The sequence below is a fragment of the Hippocampus guttulatus genome, chromosome 7 (assembly GCF_054856545.1).
Source record: "Hippocampus guttulatus isolate MCC_2025c chromosome 7, RoL_Hgut_1.0, whole genome shotgun sequence".
Lineage (NCBI taxonomy): Eukaryota > Metazoa > Chordata > Actinopteri > Syngnathiformes > Syngnathidae > Hippocampus > Hippocampus guttulatus.
In genome coordinates this window covers 2429102-2455635 of record NC_141267.1, presented here as the reverse complement: position 1 = coordinate 2455635, position 26534 = coordinate 2429102, and the positions used below count along the sequence as shown (strand labels likewise).

At 45.4% G+C, this 26534-nt stretch overlaps 1 protein-coding gene across 1 annotated transcript in view; it reads left to right on the top strand.

Moving 5' to 3' along the window:
- The window catches only part of LOC147201971 (ephrin type-B receptor 1-like), a 130650-nt gene that overhangs the window by 10097 nt on the left and 94019 nt on the right, over positions 1-26534 (top strand). The window contains exons 2-5 of the mRNA XM_086114763.1: positions 18441-18505; positions 19977-20267; positions 25768-25986; positions 26075-26255. Of these exons, the coding sequence (XP_085970889.1) occupies positions 18441-18505; positions 19977-20267; positions 25768-25986; positions 26075-26255 (756 nt within the window). The remainder of the gene's footprint in view (positions 1-18440; positions 18506-19976; positions 20268-25767; positions 25987-26074; positions 26256-26534) is intronic.

Below are 26534 nucleotides of genomic sequence, written 5' to 3'. Positions count from 1 at the left end.
CAGGCTGACCCGAGTAGTAAGTAACCTCTGCAGCTCGCATGCAGACAGTGCTTGCTTTGAGTGGCAACAACGAAATAAGCCAGTTTTCAGAATCAGAATCAGAATCAGCTTAATTGGCCAAGTATGTAGCACACACAAGGAATTTGTCTCCGGTATAACACGCTGCATGAGTATCATCGTAAACAAGGACATGACAAATAGGTATGGAAGGACATTTCGTCATGTAAGTGAACCATAGTGCGGTGGTACCACCCAGTGACAACTGTGGGACAATGTGCAAAGTATCAAGCCGAGCTAAAGTGATCAGTGGTAGAATACAATACTATGACAGCTGTACAGTTGGTGCAGAAAATCATTGAACCATTTTATAGTGACCAGAAGCAGTATTTGTTGTACAAGAAGAGTGCAATTGTGCAGATGTCCTTGTGCGCTTTAAAGTGTCTGGTGCGGTGGAGTATATTTCAGTGACTGTTTAGGGAGTTAATGGCGAGAGGGAAGAAGCTGTTTAAGTGTCTGCTGGATTTGGTGCGCATGGATCTGTAGCGCCTGCCTGAGGGGAGTAGCTGGAAAAGGTGGTGGGCAGGGTGCGGGGGATCCAGGAGGATTTTCCGTGCCCTTATTTTGATTCTTGCAGCGTCCTCAAGAGTGGGTAGGGCGGTGCCAATGATTTTTTCCGCCGTCCTAACTGTCCGTTGAAGTCGGATTTTGTCCTTTTTTTGTGGCGGCCCCAAACTAAACCGTGATGGAAGAACACAGGATTGATTCGATGAATGCCGTGTACAACTGACATAGCACCTCCTGTGGCAGGCCATGCTTCCTCAGCAGTCTCAGGAATTACATCCTCTGCTGGGCCCTTTTCAAGATGGAGATGGTGTTGACCTCCCACTTCATGTCCTGGGAGACTGTGATTCCCGGGAACTTGAAGGTCTCGACGGTTGACACAGGGCAGTTGGATAGTGTGAGGGGAAACTGTGGTGAAGGATGTTTCCTGAAGTCCACGATCATCTCTACAGTCTTGAGCGTGTTCAGCCCGAGGTTGTGTCGGTTGCACCAGAGCTTCAGCTGCTCCACTTGTTGTCGGTACGCCGACTCGCTGTCTTTGATGAGAGGGATGACCGTGGTGTCGTCTGCAAACTTTATGAGTTTGACAGCTGGACTTGTTGAGGTGCTTGAAGAGCATTGTTCAAGAGAAGGAATGCCAGACGTCCCTGCACTAAGGCGCTAAGCAACATGCATAGTAAGAGAAACACTTTTTTTTTTTTTGGTGGACTTGGTTGAACTGAGAGTTTGTGTGTGTAAGACAGTGCACATAATATTAATTGTTGAAAATGACTGGCCTGTTGTCTTAGTACTGTTAGACATTTACAATAAATCTGGCTGAGCAGAGGTCTGTGTGTGTGTGTGTGTGTGTGTGTGTGTGTGTGTGTGTGTGTGTGTGTGTGTGTGTGTGTGTGTGTGTGTGTGTGTGTGTGTTTAAGGTAGGGATAGGGTGATGTTTATGTGTGCCCATGTGTATGATGTGGCTCTTTGTAGTAACACAGTAAAAAAGAATTGGCTCTTGGTCTCTGACTGGTTGGCCACCCCTGCTGGAGATGAACGATAAAGTAACATCAGAGAGAAGGGCTGGGCACAGTAGGGCATGGACAAAATCTTGACATCATGACATTGTGTCACTGAACAACCCAAGCTGAAATACTGAGCGACATCAGGGCATGCCCAATTCTACACGCCAAAATAAAGGTGACTGAATAAAGTACCATAGCAAGTGACGGCATCAAAAACCCAACCCAAAACACCGTCACAGCCAGTCAAAGCAGTACCATCATTTTTGTCGAGGCCTGTTTGTTTATTTTTGTTTGTAATTTTGATGGACCATTAAAAAGAAAGTAACACCATATTAGTTAATTTTCAATAAATTACTTTTTTCCTGTTTCAAAATCTTTCAGTAAACATCATGTCTCCTATTTTGTTTACTAAAAGGTAACAATAATTTAATCTGCATGTGTAAAAAGGAAGGCTATTTCGTCAAATAGTCATTTTGACTTACGGGTCTACACATCAAACACTGAGTGTTTTTTTTAAAATCATTTTAGTTTTGTGACGAATGAATTTAAAACACAAGTTGACCTTTAATTGTACAGTAGTTGCTGCAGCTAAACTGTGTAAAAATAATTCATATTCAGCGTCATAGATCTTGATGGGTCAAATTTTGCTGAGGCTTCAAGGATATGTCGAGCAATCTAGGATTTCTGTAGCACATATCGAAACGTGATTCATTTGACTGAAATGACATCATTAATAAGATATGAAGCCTCACTGTTTTGAGAGGATGAAAAAAAAGAGTCTAAAGCGGTGGTCGGCAATATGCGGCGCTGGAGCCGCCGGCGGCTCTTCAGCATTGCTGAAGTGGCTCCATGGAGCCTTTTCAAAATGTTTGCAAATGGAAAAAGATGTGGGAGGGAAATATATTTTTTGTTTTAATATGGTTTCTGTAGGAGGACAAACATGATACAAACATTCTTAATGTTTTCCGATGCTGTAAAAATGTGTAGGATAAATATTACATTTCAACATTTCTGTCAACGAAGATTTGCGTCATAGCCTGCAACACACGTTTCTATTAGCAGGGCGGGATGCCAGGCAGGCAACGTTCATCTTAAGGGCCGTTATGGCTGTTGCTCATTATGGCATGCGTGTGTAAGTGCGCGCGTATGCGCGCGTGTGCGGTAACGGGTTGTTGATCGAAAAGTAGATCTTAGGTCAAAAAAGGTTGGGCCCCCCTGCTCTACAGGATGCACTGCAGGGGGGAAAAACATTTCATCATGAAACCTCATTGTGTGTTTGTAGCCAACTTAGTTGTTTTGATTGTAGGCTAATACAGCTAATATAGATACATACAGCATGTGTTGCCTTCATTATGAGGCTTTAAATATTTTGCGGCTCCAAACATTTGTTTTTTGTTTTTTTCGTCCAGTATGGCTCTTTCAACATTTTGGGTTGCCGACCCCTGGTCTCATGGTTCAAAGGAAATTTTGTGTTAGTTGGCCCCTGTTCATATTATGTCCAAGTAGTCGCAGCCATGCTGCTCGTTGGTATATTCTGGGTACAAATCCATTGGTAATTAACCAAACCTTTGGACAAAATCAATGCTACCTGCTTGGGATTTCAGTCACACTCCACTATGTTGTATTTGAGAAAATTATGAAGCATTTAAATGATTCACAATAGCGGCCATTTATTTATTTGCTACTTGTCAATGGGCCGGTTGCCAGCCTCTTTAGGACTTCTGTTGTGGGCATATGGTCTGACAGAGAGCCATGCTGGATGGTGACGCCTGTGTCAACAAAAGGAAAGGAAATCTGAAATGAGGACAAAATGGGTGCTTGATGTTAAAAGCAAGTGTATGCTGTACTGTGTCTGCCATTGGTATGAATAAAAACGAGAAACGAAAAGCCGAACTTCAACAGGTTGCATTATGTGGTACTGTATTGATATGTGTTTTATGTTCTACTGTGCATAATTGTAGCTTACAGTAGTTGACTATGATATTTCATGATATACATTTTAGAAATGACACCTCTGCCTAATTTTTGATGAACATTTGGGCCTATTACACAACTGTATTTTAATGTTGCTATGATGGTGGTACTTGGAGAGCTGAATGTTTTTTTAAGGTGGTACTTGGTGTGAAAAGTACCAGACTAACAATTTTTATCAGGCCCCTAACATAACATTTTAGGAGCGCGAGAGACAGTTGAGGGGTGCACACGTTAAGTTGACTTGGAAAGTAAATATTCACATTTTTCATAGTATTTATACCATACTTTCAGAAACTACAGGTATTTTCAATTCACAATGCAAGATTTGACGCAACATAAACAGTTTGTAGTTATACAGTTTAAATCCTAAAGAGAGCGAACAGTTATCGGTCTACCTGTTTATATGTACTCTGGCGACCGGTCCAGCATTTGTCCCCTCTGGTTTATTGGGGGTGGGGGGGGGGGGGGGAATAGGCAGTGATCATCCTCTTGGCTAATTGTTATTTCTTAGAGGCCAACATTTGAGTCTTTTTGGGTGGTGGCCCTGTCAGAAGCGGTCCCGTCCCATATGGTCCCGCATCTCATATTTCAAATACAATTATTTAGGGGCATGCTGAAGTTGTGCATAGACCACTAATTTAGTCCATCCGGGGTCACCAAGACTGACAGAAAAGCAACTCTAATTATTTCAAGATACTGTAATAAATAATTTAGAATCTGCGGTTTTAGGATGCTTCTGCAGCTATTTTTGCAGAATTCTGCAGCTGTTCCTCTACACTCATTTATATGCAGCAAAACGAGGGCAGCATTGATCGTCAGGGGAATGAGAATGAAAAGTTTACTTCGGCAGTAACTTCTCAGCATGACAGTTGAGATGTCAAAATCCCATCAAAGGAACAAGAAAATGGGTTTGGAAGATTAGAAGACCGATGTCAAGACAAAATCAACTTTCAATGTCATTTTCAGCGGCTTTCTACTACCTTGTGATTTAATTGATCAAATTGTCACTCCTGTGGAACAATTAAACATTTTTTGTGTTCCAACATCGGGTTGGAACACATTCTCCTGTCTGCACTTAGCAGTGTTGATGCGTTATCACCTCCGTTTATTTTACATTATCTTGAAGTGGAGGTGTGCTTTAAGGCTGGAATGAGTCCTCTTGCAAGCTGCCGTTGCTCAACCCGTATTTTATTGTTTTGTGTTTTTTGTTATTGTAAAGTGTCCTTGGGTATCTTGAAAGGCGCTTATAAATAAAATGTATTATTATTATTATTATTACACTGACAAGAAGAAGTTAACCACTGCAACAGATATGAATGTTATGCATAGCAGTAACACACGCCACCAAAGCTGACTTAACTCTGTTAGGGGCTGTTTGCAGTAGCTACCGATTTCAACAAAACAATGACATCCTGAAATCACATTCAATTGCTAATTGAGGGTGCTAAAAAAACAATGATGCTGACTTTGTACTGGATGGAGGCAATTGCCAGTGTTTAGCGGCGTCTCCAGCCTTATGAAATGCTAGCAGCGCTCAAGCACTCCATATAGGCTGACGAGAGCCATCAGATGACTTTTCAAATGCAGTAGATGTAATTGACTGCATGCTTTGATGCTGACAGAATGACATAGTTGCTGTTGCAAATTTTTAACAAACCGGGCTTACGCAAGCGTGCTACTGTGGTTCTGACGTTACTCTGCCTCATAGACCAAAATCAATAGAGAGAAATTTGTCTAAAATCTCAGAAATGTTTCTGGAAATGTTTCTGGAAAGGAAAATAGTGTTTGCCAATCCAGTGTTTGTTCTTCTACTTCTTCCTCTCATAACTTTGCTGCTGAGAAGTGGGAATTTCTCCATTGTGAGACTTTTAAAGGTTTTCTTATTTTATCTTATCTGATTGTATTCTTGGAGCTACGATAAAGGAAATGCCAATGGGTTTTTCGGAGGCGGTCATGAACGCCTCTCGAGTTGACTGGAAGAAAAGAAGGCAAGGAGACGGACAAAGACACACCTGAGTTTGTTGAAAGAATGAGAGCTGTGGTTGTGGTTTTATTTTTTTTTTAAACGCAGATTTTATGAATGGTTTTCACAGTCTCAGCAAGTACAGGTACTGTACGTCTTTGTCAGTCTCCGTGCTTTCTTCCTTTCCACTCGAGAGGTGTTCATCGCCGCCTACGAAAAATGTAAATTAATTCTTACTTCAATGAAACCACGAAGACCACGAAGACCACCTTTTCGTGCAAAGCGTCTAATATATGAAAAAAAATTACAAAATAGCCATTCATTGAAGGTGCGCCTTATAATCCACTGCGTCTTTTCGTGCGGAAAATACGGTACTTATGTTTTAGATCCAAAAAAAGCTTTACAGTTTAAAGTCCATCCAATTTCCGAACCGCTTGATCCTCACTAGGGCCGCGGGGGGTGCTGGAGCCTATCCCAGCCGTCTTCGGGCAGTAGGCGGGGACACCCTGAATCAGTTGCCAGCCCATCGCAGGGCACACAGAGACGAACAACCATTCACGCCCACACTCACACCTAGGGACAATTTTTAGAGCGTCCAATCAGCCTGCCATGCATGTTTTTTGGAATGTGGGAGGAAACCGGAGCACCCGGAGAAAACCCACGCAGGCCCGGGGAGAACATGCAAACTCCACACAGGGAGGCCGGAGCTGGAATTGAACCCGGTACCTCTGCACTGTGAAGCCGACGTGCTAACCACTGGACCACCGGGCCGCCCCAGTTTAAAGTGAAATGTGCTATTTGTGCTTGAAATTTCCTGACGGAAAATATTTCTAGACAGGAAAATACAGCTGAGTGACATGCACAATGTGATTTGAAGAAAAAAACCCCAGTTCATTATATAAATTAGGAAACCACTTGGTCCTTTTAGATAACGTAAAATGTCAGATTTTCTCTTTTGTATTCATAATTGCTCTTTAATCAAGCACCCAAATAATTATTCAGTTTAATTTTCCGGAGGATACTCAAAACACTAAAATATTGGATTGCGATACAACTTCCCTGTTATATTGTCATACTTTTATTGTTTGACAAAATTCTTGCTTCAGGCCTTGCAAAAAAAATGCTCCTCATAATTGCAACACTGCTCCTCAACTGAAATCATTGATTTGCAAAACTGCGATTCGAAAAAGTTCATTTGAGCCTTGATACATTTACAGTGTGTGGTCTTGCCTCCCTTTTGGCCTCTACTAGTAACTCCTCCATTTTATACAGCATGTCACCCTGCAGTATATCAGTCTTCATGTTGGCATGCCAAAGTTTCATCCCGTGCAAGCTTGCGTCTCCCCTGTTGCACCCTCCGAGATAGCAGTGTCTTATTGGCTGCCGGATGCCTCCGAGACTGGTGTCAGTGAAACATATGTCAATAGTTTGACCCTCCACAGATGGATGCTGTCAGGGCAGTTGTAGAAGATGCATGGTGGCTCTATATAATGTGGCTCTTTCAACATTTTAGGTTGCCAACCCCTAGACCAATGAGCCACACTCAATTGACGTAGTGCTAGTTTTCCCACTGCATACTTTGACACATTGCCATTGTAAGTTGATGAAACTGTTTTGATGTATTAAGTCCCAGTTAAATTCAGGCTCGTCCGGGGTTTGAATTCTCTCACACCTGAGGCGAAAGTTATTGCCCTCGACCAACGTATAGATGGTCCCTCTTAGCATTCGAAATTCACTTCATTACTTTGATTTACTGAGTCACATGTAAAAAAGGGCTTGTCCTGGAATTGAACCCAGGACCTCTCACATCCGAAGCGAGAATCATACCCCTAGACCGGGGGTCAGCAACACGCGGCTCCAGAGCCGCATCCGGTTCTTTAACGACATCTAGTGGCTCCCTGGAGCTTTATAAAAATGTTTGAAAATGGAAAAAGATTTTGATAGTAGGCTAATATAGCTCAAATACATATAGATACATGTTGCAGCTCTGAAAAGGGAGAGCTGTGGTGTTTTTTTTTTAAATGTACACTTTATTTATGCTTTTAACAGTCTCGACTAACCCAGACACGTCTGCGGCCGACTCCGTGCCTTCTCTCTTCTCGTTCGACTCGAGAGGCGTTCAAAGACAGCCTCCGAAAAACTGAAATTAATGGTCACTTCACTGACACTAAGAAAAGCGAAAATAATGCACCAAAACAAAAAATCAAGCGAGGAAATCACAAAATAAATTCTCTGGGGGCGTTTGTGAACACACAACAAAGGAATAAATAACAAACAATTCTGAGACAGTCCAGTCTCCTACATACAGTACATACAGCATGTGTTTCCTTCATCGTAAGTTTTATAGTCGGCTTTTATTTTTTTGTGGCTCCAGACATATTTGTTTTTTGCTTTTTTTTGTCCAATATGGCTCTTTCAACATTTTGGGTTGCACCCAGGACCTCTCACAACCGAAGTGAGAATCATACCCCTCGACCAACGAGCCACACTGCTGTGACATAGTGCTAGTTTTTCTCACTGTAGACATTGACACAGTGCCATTTTAAGTTCAGGAGACTATTTTGATGTATTCAGTCCCAGTTAAATACGGGTTCGTCCGGGATTTCAACCCGGTACCTCTCCCACCCAAAGCGAGAACCATACGTACCTGTGGCATGGGATCCAATTCATCATGGACTATAAGCCCTCTCCACTGTGACAGCTCCTTCTCTCTACTGAACAAACTGAATGAATTATTCGCCCACTTTGAGGTGAACAACAACACCCCAGCACAGAAGACCCCACTTCCTCCTGGCGACCAGGTGCTGACGCTTTCCCGGGATAGCGTGAGAAGACCTTCAGTGGGACAAACGCACGGAAAGCGACAGGCCCTGACAACATCCCTGGTCGTGTCCTGAAAGACTGTGCTGAGGAGCTCACAGATGTCTTCACCGAAATCTTCAACACCTCACTGAGCCAGGCTGTTGTCCCCACATGCCCCCAAAACCACCACCATCATCCCGGTCCTGAAAAAGTCATCTTCCTCCAGTTATAATGATTACCGCCCGGTCGCACTCACCCCCATTCTAATGAAGTGCTTGAACAGTGTTTGACTGGTTTGTATGTCTGCCCCTCAGTGCAGTCCAGGGTTCGACTACTATGTGGAGTTTTTATGTTTTCCCGTGTTTTTCTACGGATCCCGTGGTTTCCTCCCATATTCCAGAAACCTGCTTGATAGGTTCATGGAACACTGTAAATTGTCCCTGTCGTGTGATTATGAGTGAGAATGGTTGTGCATGTGTGCCCTGCGATTAGTTGGCAACCAGTTCAGGGTGTCCCCTGCCAACTACCCGAAGACAGCAGGGGTAGACTCCAGCAAGCCCGCAAGCCTTGTGAGGGTAAGCAGTGTGGATAATGAAATATGCAAAGACAGCTACCTCTAAAAAAGAAACTGGGGGAAACGTTGCCAACGTGGGAATTTAATGTACTGTATGTAATTGTGACTGTGCAATCTTATATGATTTGACTCGTTCTTAACCTTCAACTTGCTTGAACATTTGTGTGGCCTTGACTTGATAGTTTGATTTTTGTCACAGTAACATGGGACTTGCTTGGAAATTTCATGTCAAGGCACATCTCCTCTCAAAGATGTTGAATCAGCTGGCTAATAAATCCCAGCCCGGTGTACCTGCAAATTTAAAAACTGAATTTGGTGTTGGTAAATATCCTCTACCACATTTTAGTTTTAGCCAAACTATAGGCCCTGGTTCACCACAGAGGTTTTTTGGTGTGTCTTTTTTTTGTCAGTAAAAGCAAAATGTATACAAATTGTGCTTATCCTGTATGGTTTCAAAGTCAAAGATCAGATGTATCAGGTAATGTGCCATGTCTCTGCTCGATGTGCTTTTCATTAGATCCTCTTCCACTTCCCATGGAGCCCAATAACAAGGCAGCAAACATATTGATTTTGTATTATAGATTCTGAATGGTTGTGCACCTCCATCGTGATGCATCTATTCTATTATTTTACTCCGCTGTGGATCGTCACGGCATTGAGAACTGATCAAAAATTCCAATGAAAACACATGAAAGCTTGAAATTATGTTCTAAAATGCATTTGTCTTGCTCATGGAGCGGAATTGTAATTTTCTCCACAATGTTTTAAAGTTATCCATTTTTTCTGCTGATACAATGTGTTTTAAAACTGCTGAATACATGGTCAGGGTGAGCCGATTAACTGACCTCGAATGTGAACCTTAACGAATGAGACTGTCATTTTTGGACAAGGGGTAGCTCTTGTGGCTAATGGTGCCTGGCTGTGCAAAATCTGGGTTTTTAAAAGGTGCCGGAGCATCAATCCAGAGTGAATGCTTTATAGTCTTTCTTTGCAGTCTCTTATTAAACACCACCTGCTAAAACATTATGACCCCTTGCATAATGCAGTTGCATCAAATATAAGAGCAGTATCAAGTATTCTCCCTTTAGAAAGAATAATGGGGCAGCACGGTGTTCGACTGGTTACCACGTACGCCTCACAGTGCAGACGTGCAGAGTTCGTTTTCCAGCTCCGACCTTCCCATGTGGAGTTTACATGTTCTTCCCATGTGTACGTGGGTTTCCTCCGAGTACTCCCATTCCTCCCAGATTCCAAAAAACATGCATGGCAGTTTGATTGGGCACTCCAAATTGTCCCTAAGTGTGACTATGAGCGCGGATATTTATTTGTCAATGTGTGTCCACTGATTGGCTGGGAACCAGTTCACAGGGTGTAGCCCACCTCCTGTCGGAAGACAGCTGGGAGAGGCTCCAGCGTGCCCGTGACCATTGTAAGGATATGCAGATTGGAAAATGGACGGATGGATAGAAATAATAATGTTCAGTTTTGATTAACACTGTCCAGCCCAGGAAGGTAAGAATAATGAGTTCATTATCATGGTTGTAGTTCAAAACTGCACTGCATCACACTGAGAGCTATTTCTTATATTTTTTATTCTTTCACACAAATAGGTAAGCAACTTACATCCATTAGGTGTCGGTGTGTTTCTGAATGGTCCAGACTGAGATGTCATTTCGTGACATTGTGTCAGTCCACATGAATTAGTCAACAACTGTCTCTTTGTGAGTAGTTTGATGTTTGAAACTTCAGGAAGGCCTTTAACATGTTTAATGTTTGCCTTGTCAACATGGTGTCGCTGTTGGTGTTCTTTAACCACAAAACCTTACATTCTGTAGGTGGTCATGCCACATAGTATGTACTTTTATGCAGCACACAAACCAACACATCCACTAACATATACTGTACATCAGAACTAATTGGCCCTCTTTGGACTGCAGAGCAATTTGGTGGGGGAATGTAAGGGTAATTAGCATACAATGATCTAATGTTACCATTTGCAGCAGCCATTGTAGATCACACCAAGTAATACAATTTCAGCAGCTGTTATGGAAGTAGTTTGATATCGTCAAATTACATGCAGGCCTCACCAAGCTTTTAACAGGCTTTCTAAGATATATAGTACCATACAGATTTAGCTGCTGTTCCTTCAGCAATTAAATGGTTTGGATTTCATGTTTTGGCTCAGCATAGATTTAATAGGTGTGGTGATAGGTGCAAGCCACAGCCTGCAATAAGTCACATGCAATTAGGCTGATGATAGCATTTCCTATTTTGCACAAAGAGGGGTGTGCTGTTAATTAGAATGATGTGCAGTTACGGTACCCACTAATACACCTATGGACCATGAAAAACAAGGTTACATTTTGTTCTCATTAGACTTGGCTCCAATTAACCATGAAAGTTTCCTGAACGTTTGAATGCAAGCTCATTTAGAGTGCAACATAGAACCAACCCAGAGAAGGTTAAGATGTCAAGTCAAGTCAAGTATTGAAGAACAGGTACATTTTATTGGTGAATTCTTCCCACCACTATAAGTTGGCGTACATGCCAACAGATTTGTGTGAACTCTGGTTTGTATGGTACGAACAAAACGCATTTGGTCATCCACATAATGTGGATCTGATTCATTTGTGGATCACATATATATACATGGGCGGCCCGGTAGTCCAGTGGTTAGCACGTCGACTTCACAGTGCAGAGGTACCGGGTTCAATTCCAGCTCCGGCCTCCCTGTGTGGAGTTTGCATGTTCTCCCCGGGCCTGCGTGGGTTTTCTCCGGGTGCTCCGGTTTCCTCCCACGTTCCAAAAACATGCATGGCAGGCTGATTGAACACGCTAAATTGTCCCTAGGCGTGAGTGTGAGTGCGCATGGTTGTTCGTCTCTGTGTGCCCTGCGATTGGCTGGCAACCGGTTCAGGGTGTCCCCCGCCTACTGCCCGAAGATGGCTGGGATAGGCTCCAGCACCTTGTGAGGATGAAGCGGATCAGAAAATGGATGGATGGATGGATTCCTGAGAATCATATCTGCCGTTAATGTGTTTCTTACTCTTTGTCCTCCTTCCAGCCTATTTCACTGAACTTCACAGTCAGTCTGAACGCTCCCTCCAGGAGGCGCTATCTCCCCTCGGTGCCCTGTACTCCCAAAATACAAGACTCTATGGTGATTTGTACTCCGACCTGAAACAGTACTACCGCGGCTCTGCTCTTAACTTGGATGAGACCTTGAGTGAATTCTGGTCGCGCCTTCTGGAACGTACCTTTAAAAGCTTCACCCCCAGTAATGTGAGTAGGGACTCCATCTTCATGAGTCATTTGAAGTGGACAAGGTGAAAATGTGAAAAGTAAAATTGCTCCGATTATTCTTTTAAAAGAAAGCCTCTGCCACTCATTGTGTACAAAGTAAAGGTGACAGTCGTGCCTGTGGTGGTCGGAGCACTCGGGGCAGTACCCCCCAAACTAGATGAGTGGTTGCAACAGATCCCGGCAACAACATCGGACATCTCAGTCCAGAAATGTGCAGTGCTGGGAACAGCAAGGATACTGCGCAGAACCCTCAAGCTTCCTGGCCTCTGGTAGAGGACCCGAGCTGAATGAGGGACGGAAACCACCCGAGGTGGGGGTGAGACGAGGAATTATTTATTAATTCAGAAGCCAAATTGTGACTGTTTGGTGTGGCACTTTGGTATGATGCACAAACTATTTTCTCAGCTCTGCTCCGCCATGAGTTTGGGGTTGTCGGTTTTACACTTTTTTGATAGTTTTTCATTGATTGATTTTTTGAACACACACACACACACACACACACACACACACACATATATATATATATATATATATATATATATATATATATATATATATACATGAGTTGTCAAATGATTAAACTATTTAATCTAATTAAAAATGCAACTGTCATAATTAACTCAAATGAACTAAAAAATTAATCGTGATCACTCACACATTTTTTATCGTTTCTGAATTTTCTTTTATATTATTTTCGTCTGATTTTTCCCCATTTTAATGCTCTCATCAACATGGAATCATGAATCAGTTTTCTACGTGCAAAATGCAAATATTTACTGAAGTAACAATTTTGATTTTCAATTTTACATGAACATTTTTCACTTGGAACAGTTATTCACACAATCTCTCACACAATATTACTGTCCATCAACAACAGTGAAAAGAATATTTTGTCACACAACAGCTGCTTTAACAGCTCTTTTTATGGGATCAAAACAGAGCAATATCACATTATAAAGTGCACATCTAAGGTAAACTAGTACTCAGCCTATAGTGGATTTAAACTATGGTTGCATACTTCGTTTTTCTCAAGTTTGCTTTGAACACAGCAGTCAGGCTATGTTGATTGTGTTGGTCCTTCTTGCGCGGAAGTCTCTCTACGGTTTTGTGTAGACATCATTTCGGATGACTACACTTGGTTCGATGACAACACTGGAGACGTTTTATTTTCAGTGTGGTCGCTAACACTGCACCGCCAAACTCTCGACGTGCATCAGCGCACAGTCGCTGTCAGACGAACACAGAGAAGCTCCACCCACTTTATTTATATGGACACAGAACACTGTAACCTTCCACACAAAATAGTTCCAAACAAGTAACAATCGCGTCAGTGGCATACATCGAACTCAACGTAATGCCTGCTTTTTATTCACCAGAGGCTCATCAACCTAGTCTCTTATTTCTCTCCCGAAATAGTGTCTTCTCCCGCTTGGTGTACCTTAGCCTTCTCCGCTACGTACAATCTCTGTACACAGCTTGTAATGGAGGCTCTCGCTGGCAATCCGTAGTGGAGTCGTTAGATGCAATGCGAATGATTTCAGCTTGAGTCGAGCTGTGGACAATGTTGACAGGCTTGCATGCAGTAGCCATACATTTGGCTATGGCTTCAGCAAATTTGGCTGGCAACCAGTTTCGGCTGTACCCCGCATGCTGCCCGAAGACAGCTGGGATAGGCTCCAGCACAATATTAGCGACCCTTGTGAGGATAAGTGGATCAGAAAAGGGATGGGTGATGGATATATAAACACAACATGAAAGACATTAAAAAAAGAACAAAACAAAATCAAAGAAAGCTTCACTTCACTTCAGAGTGATACCGTGGTGATCTGCAAAATATACACAAACATAATGCATTCAGCACTTCAAACCAGACATTTTAAAAATCAACAGCAATGGAGAACAAACAACTCGTGTCTTTACTTGCTATAGTAAGGTGATGAACTTATTCAAGTGGTGACTGATGGCCACAACAGATTGCTGCAGTTAAGAGAGGTGTAAAATATCAACAGCGTCCAGCCACATGTCACAATAATAAAATAGCATGTTTGGTTGTTCTTGTCATTTGTTGCCATGTAGGGTCAAGCAATCGCATCATCCACTCAGTATTGCCTCATTTCTTACCGCGGATGACCAGGTTCTAGAAAAAGCACTGTATGGTGGAAAGCGGTATTACTACAATTCGCTCAGTTGCGATAAGATAAGCTCTGTTGTCCACTTTGTGTCCGGTGAGCTGAGAGAGATTTTAGTTCTCTCCTCTCCCTAAACAAGATTAAAGGTATGGACTGGAGGTTGGTATGTTTGTCTGTTTGTTTGTTTGTTTGTTTGTTTCCCATATCTGTCTACAGCTGTGCATACTAAATAGCTTGTGAAATACCACTCTTCAGTCCTCAGATGTCATCGTGATTCAAAGGGTAAATTTAAATTCCTTGATACAAATCCTCACTAAAATGGTCTGGGTTGCGGAGCAGCATAAAATATAAATGCGTATTATTATTCTCCCTGCCAAGCCCTGAACCAAAAGCCCTCTTTGAAAATTGCTGCCATATAATACTTCTATGATTTCTTATGTTGAAATGGTGACATGAATGTTTTAGGCTTGTTCTTTGTACACCAACTACAAAGACCTTTGGAATGGTCGAGGAGAATACCAAGAATTACGCGAATACCAAGAAGGACCTCCTCTACATTTTTTCCAGTGGTTTTTTTTTTCACAGAATGTTTGGTGACAAGACATCACTAAATGCACTGAAGCTACAAATTGGATGGTGACAATTGTTACTGTTTGAATAAGCTTTGCTCTGTGATTTCTGATAGTGGAATACATTCCCTGTGACAAGCATTTCATTTCCCCAAACGAACTTCATTCTCTAGGGAGAGCTGAGAAAAAAAAGCTGATTCTGCTGTAATTAGGCAAGCTCACTGACAAAAACAGAGACACCCAAAGTGAAGGGGGTGGATAGAAGAGAGGAAGAGTGAAGGAGACGATGAAGGTGGGGAGGGTGTGAGGAGGAAGGGAGATAATGAGAAGCAGGGTGACAGCATGAACAAATGTAGGAGGAGGAGGAGGGCATGCAAGGAATCAAGTGGCTTGTTTGCCTGCGGCCCCCTCTCAGTGAGATGTCGTTGTCTCACCATGCTTTACTATACGAAAGGTTGTATATTGGGGGCTTTGCGTAATGTCTAACTTATGTCAGCTGTATCACTGAGGTGTTAATTTTTTTGTCCATGTGTTGCATTTTATTTCCCTAGTGTACATAATTCACTGGCCACTGGGTTTATACTGTGTTTGTTGTTCATGTTTTCACTTGGATACTAATCATTTAACAACATAAGATTTGATGCACGTGTTCTCATGACGAAAGGCAGTTTCCAATATTATGCTGTGATAGGATATTAATATCGATATTGCCTGGGACTGTCCAGAGCGAAATGGTGGAGTGTCATATATATATGTGAAAAAAAAAAATCCTCGTCTCACCCCCCTTGGGGAGTGTCCGTCCCTCATTCAGCTCGGGTCCTCTACCAGAGGCCAGGAAGCTTGAGGGTTCTGCACAGTATCCTTGATGTTCCCAGCACTGCACATTTCTGGACTGAGATGTCCGATGTTGTTCCCGGGATCTGTTGCAACCACTCATCTAGTTTGGGGGTCACTGCCCCGAGTGCTCCGACCACCACAGGCACGACTGTCACCTTTACCTTCCAGGCTCTCTCCAGCTCCTCTCTGAGCCCTTGGTATTTCTGGAGTTTCTCGTGTTCCTTCTTTCTGATGTTTCCATCACTTGGGACCGCTACATCCACTACAACGGCTTTCCTCTGCCCTATATCTATGATCATGATATCTGGTTGGTTCGGCATTACCATCTTGTCAGTCTGGATCTGGAAGTCCCACAGGATCTTCGCTCTGTCATTCTCCACCACCTTCTGAGGTGTTTCCCATTTTGACCTTGGGGTTTCCAGTCCATACTCCGCACAGATGTTTCGGTAGGCTATGCCAGCCACCTGGTTATGGCGTTCCATGTAGGCTTTCCCTGCCAGCATCTTACTCCCTGCAGTTATGTGTTGGATCGTCTCAGGTGCCTCTTTGCACAACCTACACCTTGGGTCTTGTCTGGTGTGGTATATCTGGGCCTCAATGGCTCTGGTGCTCAGGGCCTGCTCCTGAGCAGCCAGGATGAGTGCCTCTGTGCTGTCCTTCAGGCCAGCCCTCTCTTGCCACTGATAGGACTTCTTGAGATCGGCCACTTCAGTTATGGTCCGGTGGTACATCCCGTGTAGGGGCTTGTCCTCCCATGATGGTCCCTCTTCCAGCGCCTCATCTTCTGTTCCCCATTGTCTGAGACATTCTCTGAGTACATCATCCGTTGGAGCCTTCTCCTTGATGTATTCATGGAGCTTGGATGTTTCATCCTGGACAGTGGCTCTCACACTCACTAGTCCCCGGCCTCCTTCCTTTCGGCTTGCGTACAGTCTCAGGGTGCTGGATTTGGGATGGAACCCTCCATGCATGGTTAGGAGCTTTCGGGTCTTAACGTCCGTGGTCTGAATCTCTTCCTTTGGCCACCTTATTATTCCTGCAGGGTATCTGATCACTGGCAGGGCATAGCTGTTTATTGCGCGGGTCTTATTCTTGCCATTGAGCTGGCTTCTTAGGACTTGCCTCACTCGCTGGAGGTATTTGGCCGTAGCCGCTTTCCTTGTTGCCAGTTCGAGGTTGCCATTGGCTTGTGGTATACTGAGGTTGTAGCTGTCCTCAATATCTGCTATTGTTCCATCAGGGAGTGAGACCCCTTCAGTGCGGACTACCTTTCCTCTCTTAGTCACCATCCGACTACATTTCTCAAGCCCGAATGACGTCCCGATGTCGCTGCTGTAGATCCTGGTTGTGTGGATCAGGGAGTCTATGTCCCTTTCGCTCTTAGCATACAGCTTTATGTCATCCATGTAGAGGAGGTGACTGATTGTAGCTCCATTTCTGAGGCGGTATCCATAGCCTGTCTTGGTGATTACTTGGCTTAGGGGGTTCAGTCCTATGCAGAACAGCAGTGGGGAGAGTGCATCACCTTGGTATATGCCACATTTGATGGACACTTGGGTAAGTGGCTTGCCATTGGCTTCAAGTGTGGTTTTCCACATCCTCATCGAGTTCGCAACGAAGGCTCTTAGGGTCCTGTTCTTGGAGTCAAAGCGTGGATGACAGCGTTTTCATTAGTGTGGATGAGAGTGTTTCACAAGTGTAGGACAATGCACTTCCATTATTTCTTTATTATTTTTTGAATGGGGCGGCCCGGTAGTCCAGTGGTTAGCACGTCGACTTCACAGTGCAGAGGTTCAATTCCAGCTCCGGCCTCCCTGTGTGGAGTTTGCATGTTCTCCCCGGGCCTGCGTGGGTTTGCTCCGGGTACTCCGGTTTCCTCCCACATTCCAAAAACATGCGTGGCAGGCTGATTGAACTCTCTAAAAATTGTCCCTAGGTGTGAATGTGAGCGTGGATGGTTGTTTGTCTCTGTGTGCCCTGCGATTGGCTGGCAACCGGTTCAGGGTGTCCCCCGCCTACTGCCCGAAGACAGCTGGGATAGGCTCCAGTACCCCCCACGACCCTTGTGAGGATCAAGCGGTTCGGAAAATGGATGGATGGATTATTCTTTGAATGGTGGAAGTTGTGAATGTTGTAGCTCAACAAAGATCGTTGAAACTAGGATAATGAGCATGTCTGTCTCACAGTACAGAGGTCCAGGGTTTCATTCTGGGCTTCACCCTTCCTGTGTGGAGTTTGAGTATTCTCCCCATGCCTGCGTGGGTTTTCTCCGGATACTCCGGTTTCCTCTTACATTTCAGAAACATGCACGGTAGGTTTATTGAACACTCTTAAATTGTCCCTTGGTGTGATTGTCAGCGCGAATGGTTGTTTGTCTATGTGTGGCAACCAGTTCAGGGTTGACCCCACCCACTGCCCGAAGACAACTGGGATATGCTCGTACATGCCCGCGACCCTCGTGAGGATAAGGGGTACTAACCAAACAGTGCATGGTGCGCTCTGCTTCAAAATGTGATCAATTAGAGACAATAGACAGAATTTCTACTGACTGAATAATTAAATATCATGGCCATCCTTTACAACACACACTATTTCTGAAAGTATGCAAGCTTGTTGAAATAAGATGTTAATAAAGAATTATTCACACAGTTGTATTCAGTTATTGAATCAATTTTGCTTCAATTATAAATGTAATCAACCATTCTGTCCTCTTTTCTTTGACAGATACAGTGATGGATACGAGGACAGCGACGGCTGAGCTGGGCTGGATCTCATTCCCTGCCAATGGCGTATGAGCATTTTTTGTTTGTTTGTTTTGAGAATGGATATGTGAGTGTGAGTATGCTTGTGTGCCAAAAGTTGAATAGTTTGAGTACACTTCAAGATGATCCGTTTTTCAGATGAAACAGGATTGGTAGTATTATATTAGTGCTCTAATGAAATGCAAACAAATTTTCCGATGCATTCCATGAAAGTGTTGTTTTATTTTGAATACAAAAAAAAAGCAAAATCTCAACTTAACTCAGCTCAGCTCAACTTAAATTTCTGGAGCACTTTAACAGCAATGGCAGCATGTAATCAAATCCTGTACATAAAACATAAAGCACAATAATGACAAAAATAAATACACACATTAAATTACATATACATAAGTCTTTTCTCATTTATAATTTTTGCTCTTTACCTTGGCATTTAGGATATAGTTGCTGAGATGTATTGCATCCTGTTGAACATGCTGTATGAAGCTGTTTATAGATGAGAGAGAGGGGCAAGATTGAAGGCTCCAGCGACCAGAATTGATAACCCAGGATCATAGATGTCACCGGCTGAGATGCTGGAATTGGAAACTTCACGGCGTTTAAGTTTAACTCTTTCAAGGACAGCGGTTACTACAGTTGACAGTTTATGATGTTATCAGGTTACAGGTTTTCGTTATTGGTGCATGAAAGGGTTAAAGAAAGAATTGCAGCCTGCAACCCCATCCACTTTTTCCACAGACTGTATTGTAAATGGCAATCACCAAAATGCATTGTCTTACATGCAAGAACTCATGTCACAATAGTGACAGTGAAATTTGGAGGTCACTCAAAATGTTCAAGCGTTGCGCCGACTTTTTTTCCGAAATTCACATAGTTAATATTATTTTTCATCTATAGCTTATAAAATAAAGACCCCTATTTTTCTTTGTAGGTGAAAAATATATCACTTAGGCTGCCCCTGGATCTTTTTTTCTTATTTTCTGTTGCAGCGAATCATGTTTTCACTCATTAGATGTTCCATCTATTCCATTTTCTTATCCAGAGGGCCGGAGCAAATCCCAGCTTGCATCGGGCAAAAATCAGGCTGCACCCTGAATAGGTTGTCACTCAATCACAGGGCACTGAGACAGGCAACCATTCACACTCACATTCACACCGTCACTGAGTGGGAACTGAAGCCACACCACCCGCACGCAAGTCAGACAAATGCATCATTCCACCGCTCGTAACCGCATTAGATATTTCAGTCAGCTTCAGCTAAAGTGATGATTTGTGTGTTTGTAATGTCTATTGCTGATAATCCAGTAGATACACAACACGGTGCAGCAATGAACAAGACTGAGAAGAGGGAAATTATGCAGATGACGAGAAAACTCAGTTAAATGTGTATCAAGGTTTAGGGAAAGACATTAATGGTTTCGCTTCTCCTCTCTCCTCTCCCTTTCTGTCCACACTCATTCCAACCACCCGCCTGCCTGTTTCTTTGACACATTTTGCCCAGTGGGAGGAGGTGAGTGGCTATGATGAGAACCTCAACACCATCAGGACATATCAAGTGTGCAATGTGTTCGAGCCCAGCCAGAACAACTGGCTCCTCACCACATACGTTGACAGACGGGCAGCACTGCGTATCTATGTGGAAATCCGCTTCACTGTACGAGACTGTGCCTCCATCCCCAGTGTTCTTGGCTCCTGCAAAGAGACGTTCAACCTTTACTACCTGGAAACAGACAGGGCTGTGTCAGAGGGCATCCGAGGGGTTGAATACTGGGCAAATGCCCCCTTTCTTAAGGTAATTGCATACAACTTACATGTTTACATGTGCTGTGAGTCAAAATGGGATTAAAGAGTGCTTCAGATATGCTGCCGCTCCAGTGAAGTGACAAACAAATTGAGATGCACATGAGCCGATGCACTTTCAGCTGTTTACTGAATGGTACAAATAGTCAAACACACACAAACCAAATGATAAACACTTGCCAGATACAAGGAGCAGACGCTCGTAATCAACTAATCGCGTGACTGATTTCACATCCTTAGATTACCATTGTCCAATTTTTTTTTCAGTGTGTCCTGTGCCTTATCCTGAGGTGGACTTGTGTGTGTGTGTGTGTGTGTGTGCATGCGTGTGTGTGTGTGTTTAGTGAGGTAAACTGACTCTCATCTCCCATTAATTTCAGAATACAGCCTGTATTATAAACCAGGACTGCCCAACTAGTTAATGTGTATTTTGTGCTGGTGTACACCACAGCTTTTGCGCCCCGTCAGTCTCATAGCCACTGGTTATTATGATTATGATTATTATATATTTTTAAGAAAAATGTAGGTCGCTTAGTACGTCAGTAAAACCTCACTTCGTGTACCTTCAAATGCGGAACTGAGCTGAGTTGGTGGACCGGAATTATAACTCACTTGTCCCCTGTGCTCCCAAACCGGCGATTTGGTGGCAGCGCGGTTTGAGCCCCGAGTTGGGTTGACACCGCAAGAGTAAGACCTCACCGGTTACACGAGGGGTAGGGAACTCCGGTTCCTAGAGAGCCATCTCCTGCCTGTTTTCGATCTCTCCCGACTTCAACCCTCCTGATTCAATTGATCAGATTGTTTCTGGCTTCTTCTACTAAATGACCAGAATTCTCCCTTTGGCCACAATGCGAAGCAGGATTCTAGTTGAGCTATCTTTAAATTAAAAAGATGAATGTTTTCATTTTTAGAAGCAAAAATTTCTAACCGGAACTCGTTCGCTGCCACGATTAGGGAACAGGGATTCTGGATGCCAGTCGATCTCTACTGTTCTTAGGCTAGATTTTTTGTCATAAATCTCCCCCCAAAATGTAACTCATGTCCCAGAGTGAAACATAAATCTGAATACCGCCATGGCGTAAACGACTTTGATTTGATTTAAATGAGGACATTTGATTTGATAGTTCACTAATTTGAGTCGGAAACTTGGTCATGAAATAAAAATAACTTGTAAATCAAGGTACCATATTATTCAAAATAGCAGCGCTGAACCCATAAATCTTGGTAGAATGTTACCAGACCGCCGGGCAGACCCCCTGGACCACCACCGTCGGCCACCGCGCTGCCGTGGACCCTGGCCACGGGGTCGAAGTGCGGGGGCGCGGTTGCGACCCGTCCCCCTCCCTCACGCTACATAGCCCCCAGGATGGCGATTCCCCCCCTCCCCCCCCCCCCTCCTGCCCCTTCAACCCATTTCCCCCCTCTTCCGATCCCCTCAACCTCAAGAAGTCCGGCGGCGATGGCGCGGTGCGTCGGTGACAGGCTCAGATGAGGGCCCACGTACCTAGCTCCACAACCACACGTCGGCGGCCGTGGTACGATGGCCGCTCCCCTTGCGAACTGGTGATGGCGCGGGGGAGAGGCAGCGACCACGGTGGCAGAGCAGGACTCTTTAGTCGCAGTGCTGCTCCCCTCAATCCGAGGAAGAGCCAATAAAAGGCGGCCTAAACACGCCCATCACCGCCACCGATCGGCTGGAGACCCGCCTCCAGCAGATTCATCCTTTATGCGGGCGAAACAAATACAATAACCGGACTGCTTTCCTGGAAATCGGCGCTTGGAATGTACGAACCCTGATGGACAATGCAAGAGCAAAGAGACCGGAGCGCAGGACTGCCCTCATCGTCCTTGAGATTCAGAAGCTCGGCCTGGACATTGTGGCCCTCTCCGAGACCCGTCTCCCTGGTGCTGGGCAGATCGAGGAGCCTCGGCACGGGTACACCTTCTTCTGGAGCGGACGAGCTGTGGAGGAGAGAAGAATTCACGGTGTAGGGTTCTGCGTCAAGTCACGTCTGGTCAGGGATCACAACATCATCCCCGTAAGAACTTCTGAGAGACTCATGTCCATCACCCTACCTCTGTGTCAATCCCAATCCCTTGTCATCATCAGCGCCTACGCACCTACCCTGGACGCCTCGGAGGAGGCGAAGGAGTCCTTCTATGCCGCGCTGCGTGGCCTGATCCTCCGCGTCAACCTCCGGGATAAGCTCTTGGTTCTGGGGGATTTCAACGCGCGGGTGGGCCGGGACCATCAGCTTTGGGGAGGGATTCTGGGGAAGGAAGGCGTTGGCAACTGCAACAAAAATGGAGAACTACTCCTTGGTCTCTGCGCAGAGACGGAGATGGTGATAACCAACACACTGTTTCAGATGGCCAACAAGCACAAGACCACCTGACAACATCCAAGATCGGGCCACTGGCACCTGATCGATTACGTCCTTACCCGAATCTGCGACCGATCGGACGTCATGGTCACCAGGGCCATCCGCTCCATGGATGACGGATGGTCCGATCACAGGCTGGTAGCCTCAAGACTTAGGCTGAAGATCGCGCCTGCGAAAAGAAGAAAAAAGATCCCCAAGAGGATACGTTTCAATGTTGGGCTGCTGAGGAATTCCGAAGTCCTCGAACAGTACCAGACGTCTCTAGCCGACAAACTGGACACTCAACCTCGGACCCTTCCTGCCACTGTCCACTCAGACTGGGAGCACTTGAAGACTGTGCTCACCAAATCCGCGGAAGAGGTCCTCGGTGTCCAGAAGAGGAGAAATCCCGATTGGTTTGCCGAAAACCTGGAAGAAATTGAGCCACTTTTTTCAAGAAAGAGAGAGGCTCGCATTGCATGGCAGAACTGTGTTTCCTCCAAGAGACTTGAAGAAGCCTACCGGGCGGCCAAGAGTGGAGCACATAGAGAGATCCAGAGGATCCAAAATCAATGGTGGGTTAACTTTGCCCACCAAATGCAGAGTTTCGCTGACCGTCATGATACCAGATCCTTCTTCGAAGCAACGAGGAAGATCATCGGTCCGGCTCACAGTGCTCCAATGGCTGTGAAGGCAAAGGACGGCACAATCCTGCAGGAAAAGGAGGATACTCACCAGCGATGGAAGGAGCATTTCATGGAGCTCCTGAACCGTCCGACATGCGCAATAGACGGCTTCCTCGATCCTGCCCCCCAGCTCCCCGTGCAACACTGGATGACGGAGCTGCCGACTCTCCGGGAGATCTCCGGAGCCCTGAGGAGGATGAAGAACAAAGCTGCTGGAGTCGACGACATCCCCGTAGAACTTTTACAAGCTGGGGGTGCACATCTCCTCACCCGCCTCCACACCTTCATCCTTCAATGCTGGGCCAAGGAGACGGTGCCTGGGGAACTGAAGGACTCCATCATCGTCACGTAATTCAAGAAGGGCGACAAACTCGACTGTGGAAACTATCGTGGAATTTCCCTGCTGTCAACTGCTGGAAAACTCATCTGTCGTATACTGGACGACCGACTCACCTGTCTCGCTGAGCGGGTTCTTCCGGAGTCCCAGGCGGGCTTCCGTCCAGGAAGGGGAACCGCGGACATGGTGTTCTGCGCCAGACAGCTCCTGGAGAAGTGCCGGGAGCAGCGGAGGGAGTTCCACGCCATCTTTTATGATCTGGCCAAACCATTTGATTCTGTGCCCCGAGCAGCACTCTGGAAAGTGCTGGAACGTCAAAGCTGCCCCCCACCCCCAAATACATATCCCTCATCCGGATGTTTCACGACGGCATGAAGGGTTGCGTCCTGACTCAGGGCGAAATGACTCCCGCAGTCCCGGTTCGGACCAGAGTCAAACAGGGCTGCACGGTGGCGCCGACGTTGTTCTGCCTCTACATCGCCGCGCTCATCCACCACGTCACCCCTGTCCAGGAGCACGGAATCACTCTACGCTACCAAACTGAAGGGTCGCTCTTCAACCTCAGCCGTTTGAGGAGCAGGCGGGGGGCCATGGTCACGACCGTCAGCGAACTCCAGTACGCTGATGACAATGCTGCGGTCTCCAACTCCTCCGGGGGCCTCCAGCTCATCGCGGACACCAAAAAGACAAAGACCCTCCACCTGAACCATCGTCCACCCCAAATCACCATCGACGACGAACCCATCGAGCAGGTCTCGGCGTTCCCTTACCTGGGCAGCATTATCCAGGAGGACGCTGACTCACGGAGGACCTCACTTACCGTATCCAGGCAGCCCACACAGCCTTTGGACGCCTCGGTCGTCGGGTCTTCAGCAATCACGCCATTTCCACCAACACGAAGATCATGGTGTACAAGTCTGTCGTCCTCCCGACCCTTCTCTATGGCGCCGAATGTTGGACCCTCTACCGGAGCAGCATCAAGAGGCTCGAGAGGTTCCACCAAGGACGACTCCGATCTCTCCTCAACGTTTCCTGGGAGGAGAGAGTGACCAATAATGAGATCCTCACCCGGGCTGGCCTCACGAGCATCGAGGCCATGATCACCCTGGCCCAACTGCGGTGGGCCGGCCACGTGCAGCGGATGAGCGACGACCGTCTCCCAAAGCAGCTCCTCTACACGGAGTTGCTGGAGGGCACCCGTCCCCGCGGTGGCCCGAAAAGACGATTCAAAGACCGTCATCTTGAGCGGTGCCGGATTCCCCCGGCACAGTGGGCTGACCTGGCCGCGGATCGGGCGGCCTGGCGTGGGGCTGTGCGGGGCGGGGTCCGGATCCTCGAGACTCGACGCGTCGCTGCGGAGGAGGACCGGCGAGCGCGGAGGAAGGAGAGGGCCCGGCAACCGCCCGGCCCCCCAACCCACTTCTGTCAATCCTGCGGGCGGGGCTTCCGGGAAAGACTGGGCCTCCACAGTCATCGGAGACACAAGCACCAGGAGCCGTCGCCTTGTCCTGGGGGCCGCATTCCTCGATAACGAGGGCCTTCACCGACCAACCGAATTTGAGTCGGAAACTTGGTCATGAAATAAAAAGAACTTGTAAATCAAGGTATCATATTATTCAAAATAGCAGCGCTGAACCCATAAATCTTGGTAGAATGTTACCTCAATATACATTGTGTGCTGCTACATCACCCCAGTGTCCAATATTACATAAAATGTGGGTATTCAGTAACAAAGGGGTGACACTAGCGTTGGTATCAACAGGAAGCTGTTCACCTCACCAGCTGTTCCAATATCTCAATAAATGGAATGCTGACGGACCCCGTGCCTCTACAATCATTCTATTTCCTGTATTTTGCCTCTATCAAGTAGCCTGTATTGGACAGGTCAGTTGTTAAGAAGCTATTGCTTCCAACAAATAATCAAATAACCTAGGACAACACCTCTACAAAGTTTTTGCGGATAGCTGTTTTCGATTGTTTGTGTTGCAATTTCTTAATATTTGTCCGACTTTTGTTTAAAAGTTAATTCAAACAACACTGCAAGTGCACAGACCCGCACGGTACTTTATGCTTTTGCTGGTTCACCTACTCTGTCTTATCCAATAGGTGGACACCATTGCCGCAGATGAGAGTTTTTCCCAAGTCGATTTTGGTGGGAGGTTGATGAAGGTGAACACAGAAGTTCGAAGTTTTGGCCCACTCTCCAAAGGAAAAGGCTTTCATTTGGCTTTCCAGGATCTGGGAGCCTGTATGTCCCTCCTTGCCGTCAGAGTTTTCTTCAAAAAATGTCCCAGCATAGTTCAGAACTTTGCTTACTTCCCAGAGGTACGGAATGTACCCAGTTGCTCTTTTCTTTGATAGCATAGTTTTGTGGACCGGATTTGAGGTGAATTATTTATATGCATCTTTCCAGACACTTACTGGAGCAGAATCCACATCACTTGTCATTGCCAGAGGAAGTTGTATCCCCAATGCAGAGGAAATGGATGTGCCCATAAAGCTTTACTGTAACGGCGATGGAGAGTGGATGGTACCCATTGGCAGCTGCAGCTGTAAGGCCGGGTATGAACCGGACGGTGACAACCTGTGCAGAGGTGAATCTTTGTTTTTATTTTTGTAGCTCATGAAATCCCAAATGTACTCAGAAAAACAAAACTGGGAGAAAAAAATCCATATTTGAAGAATGTAATTTACACCACTGTGTGTTGTAAACTAAATTAATTGTTTTTATAATGAGCCTACCGCCAGCCCTTGCAATATATATTTTAGATATGCGACAAATACAGACGCCACACAGAAAATAAATATTCCAGTCATGATTCTGAATATAAGCCAAGCTCTTTACTGGCTTTAAAACACTCACAACTGCCACA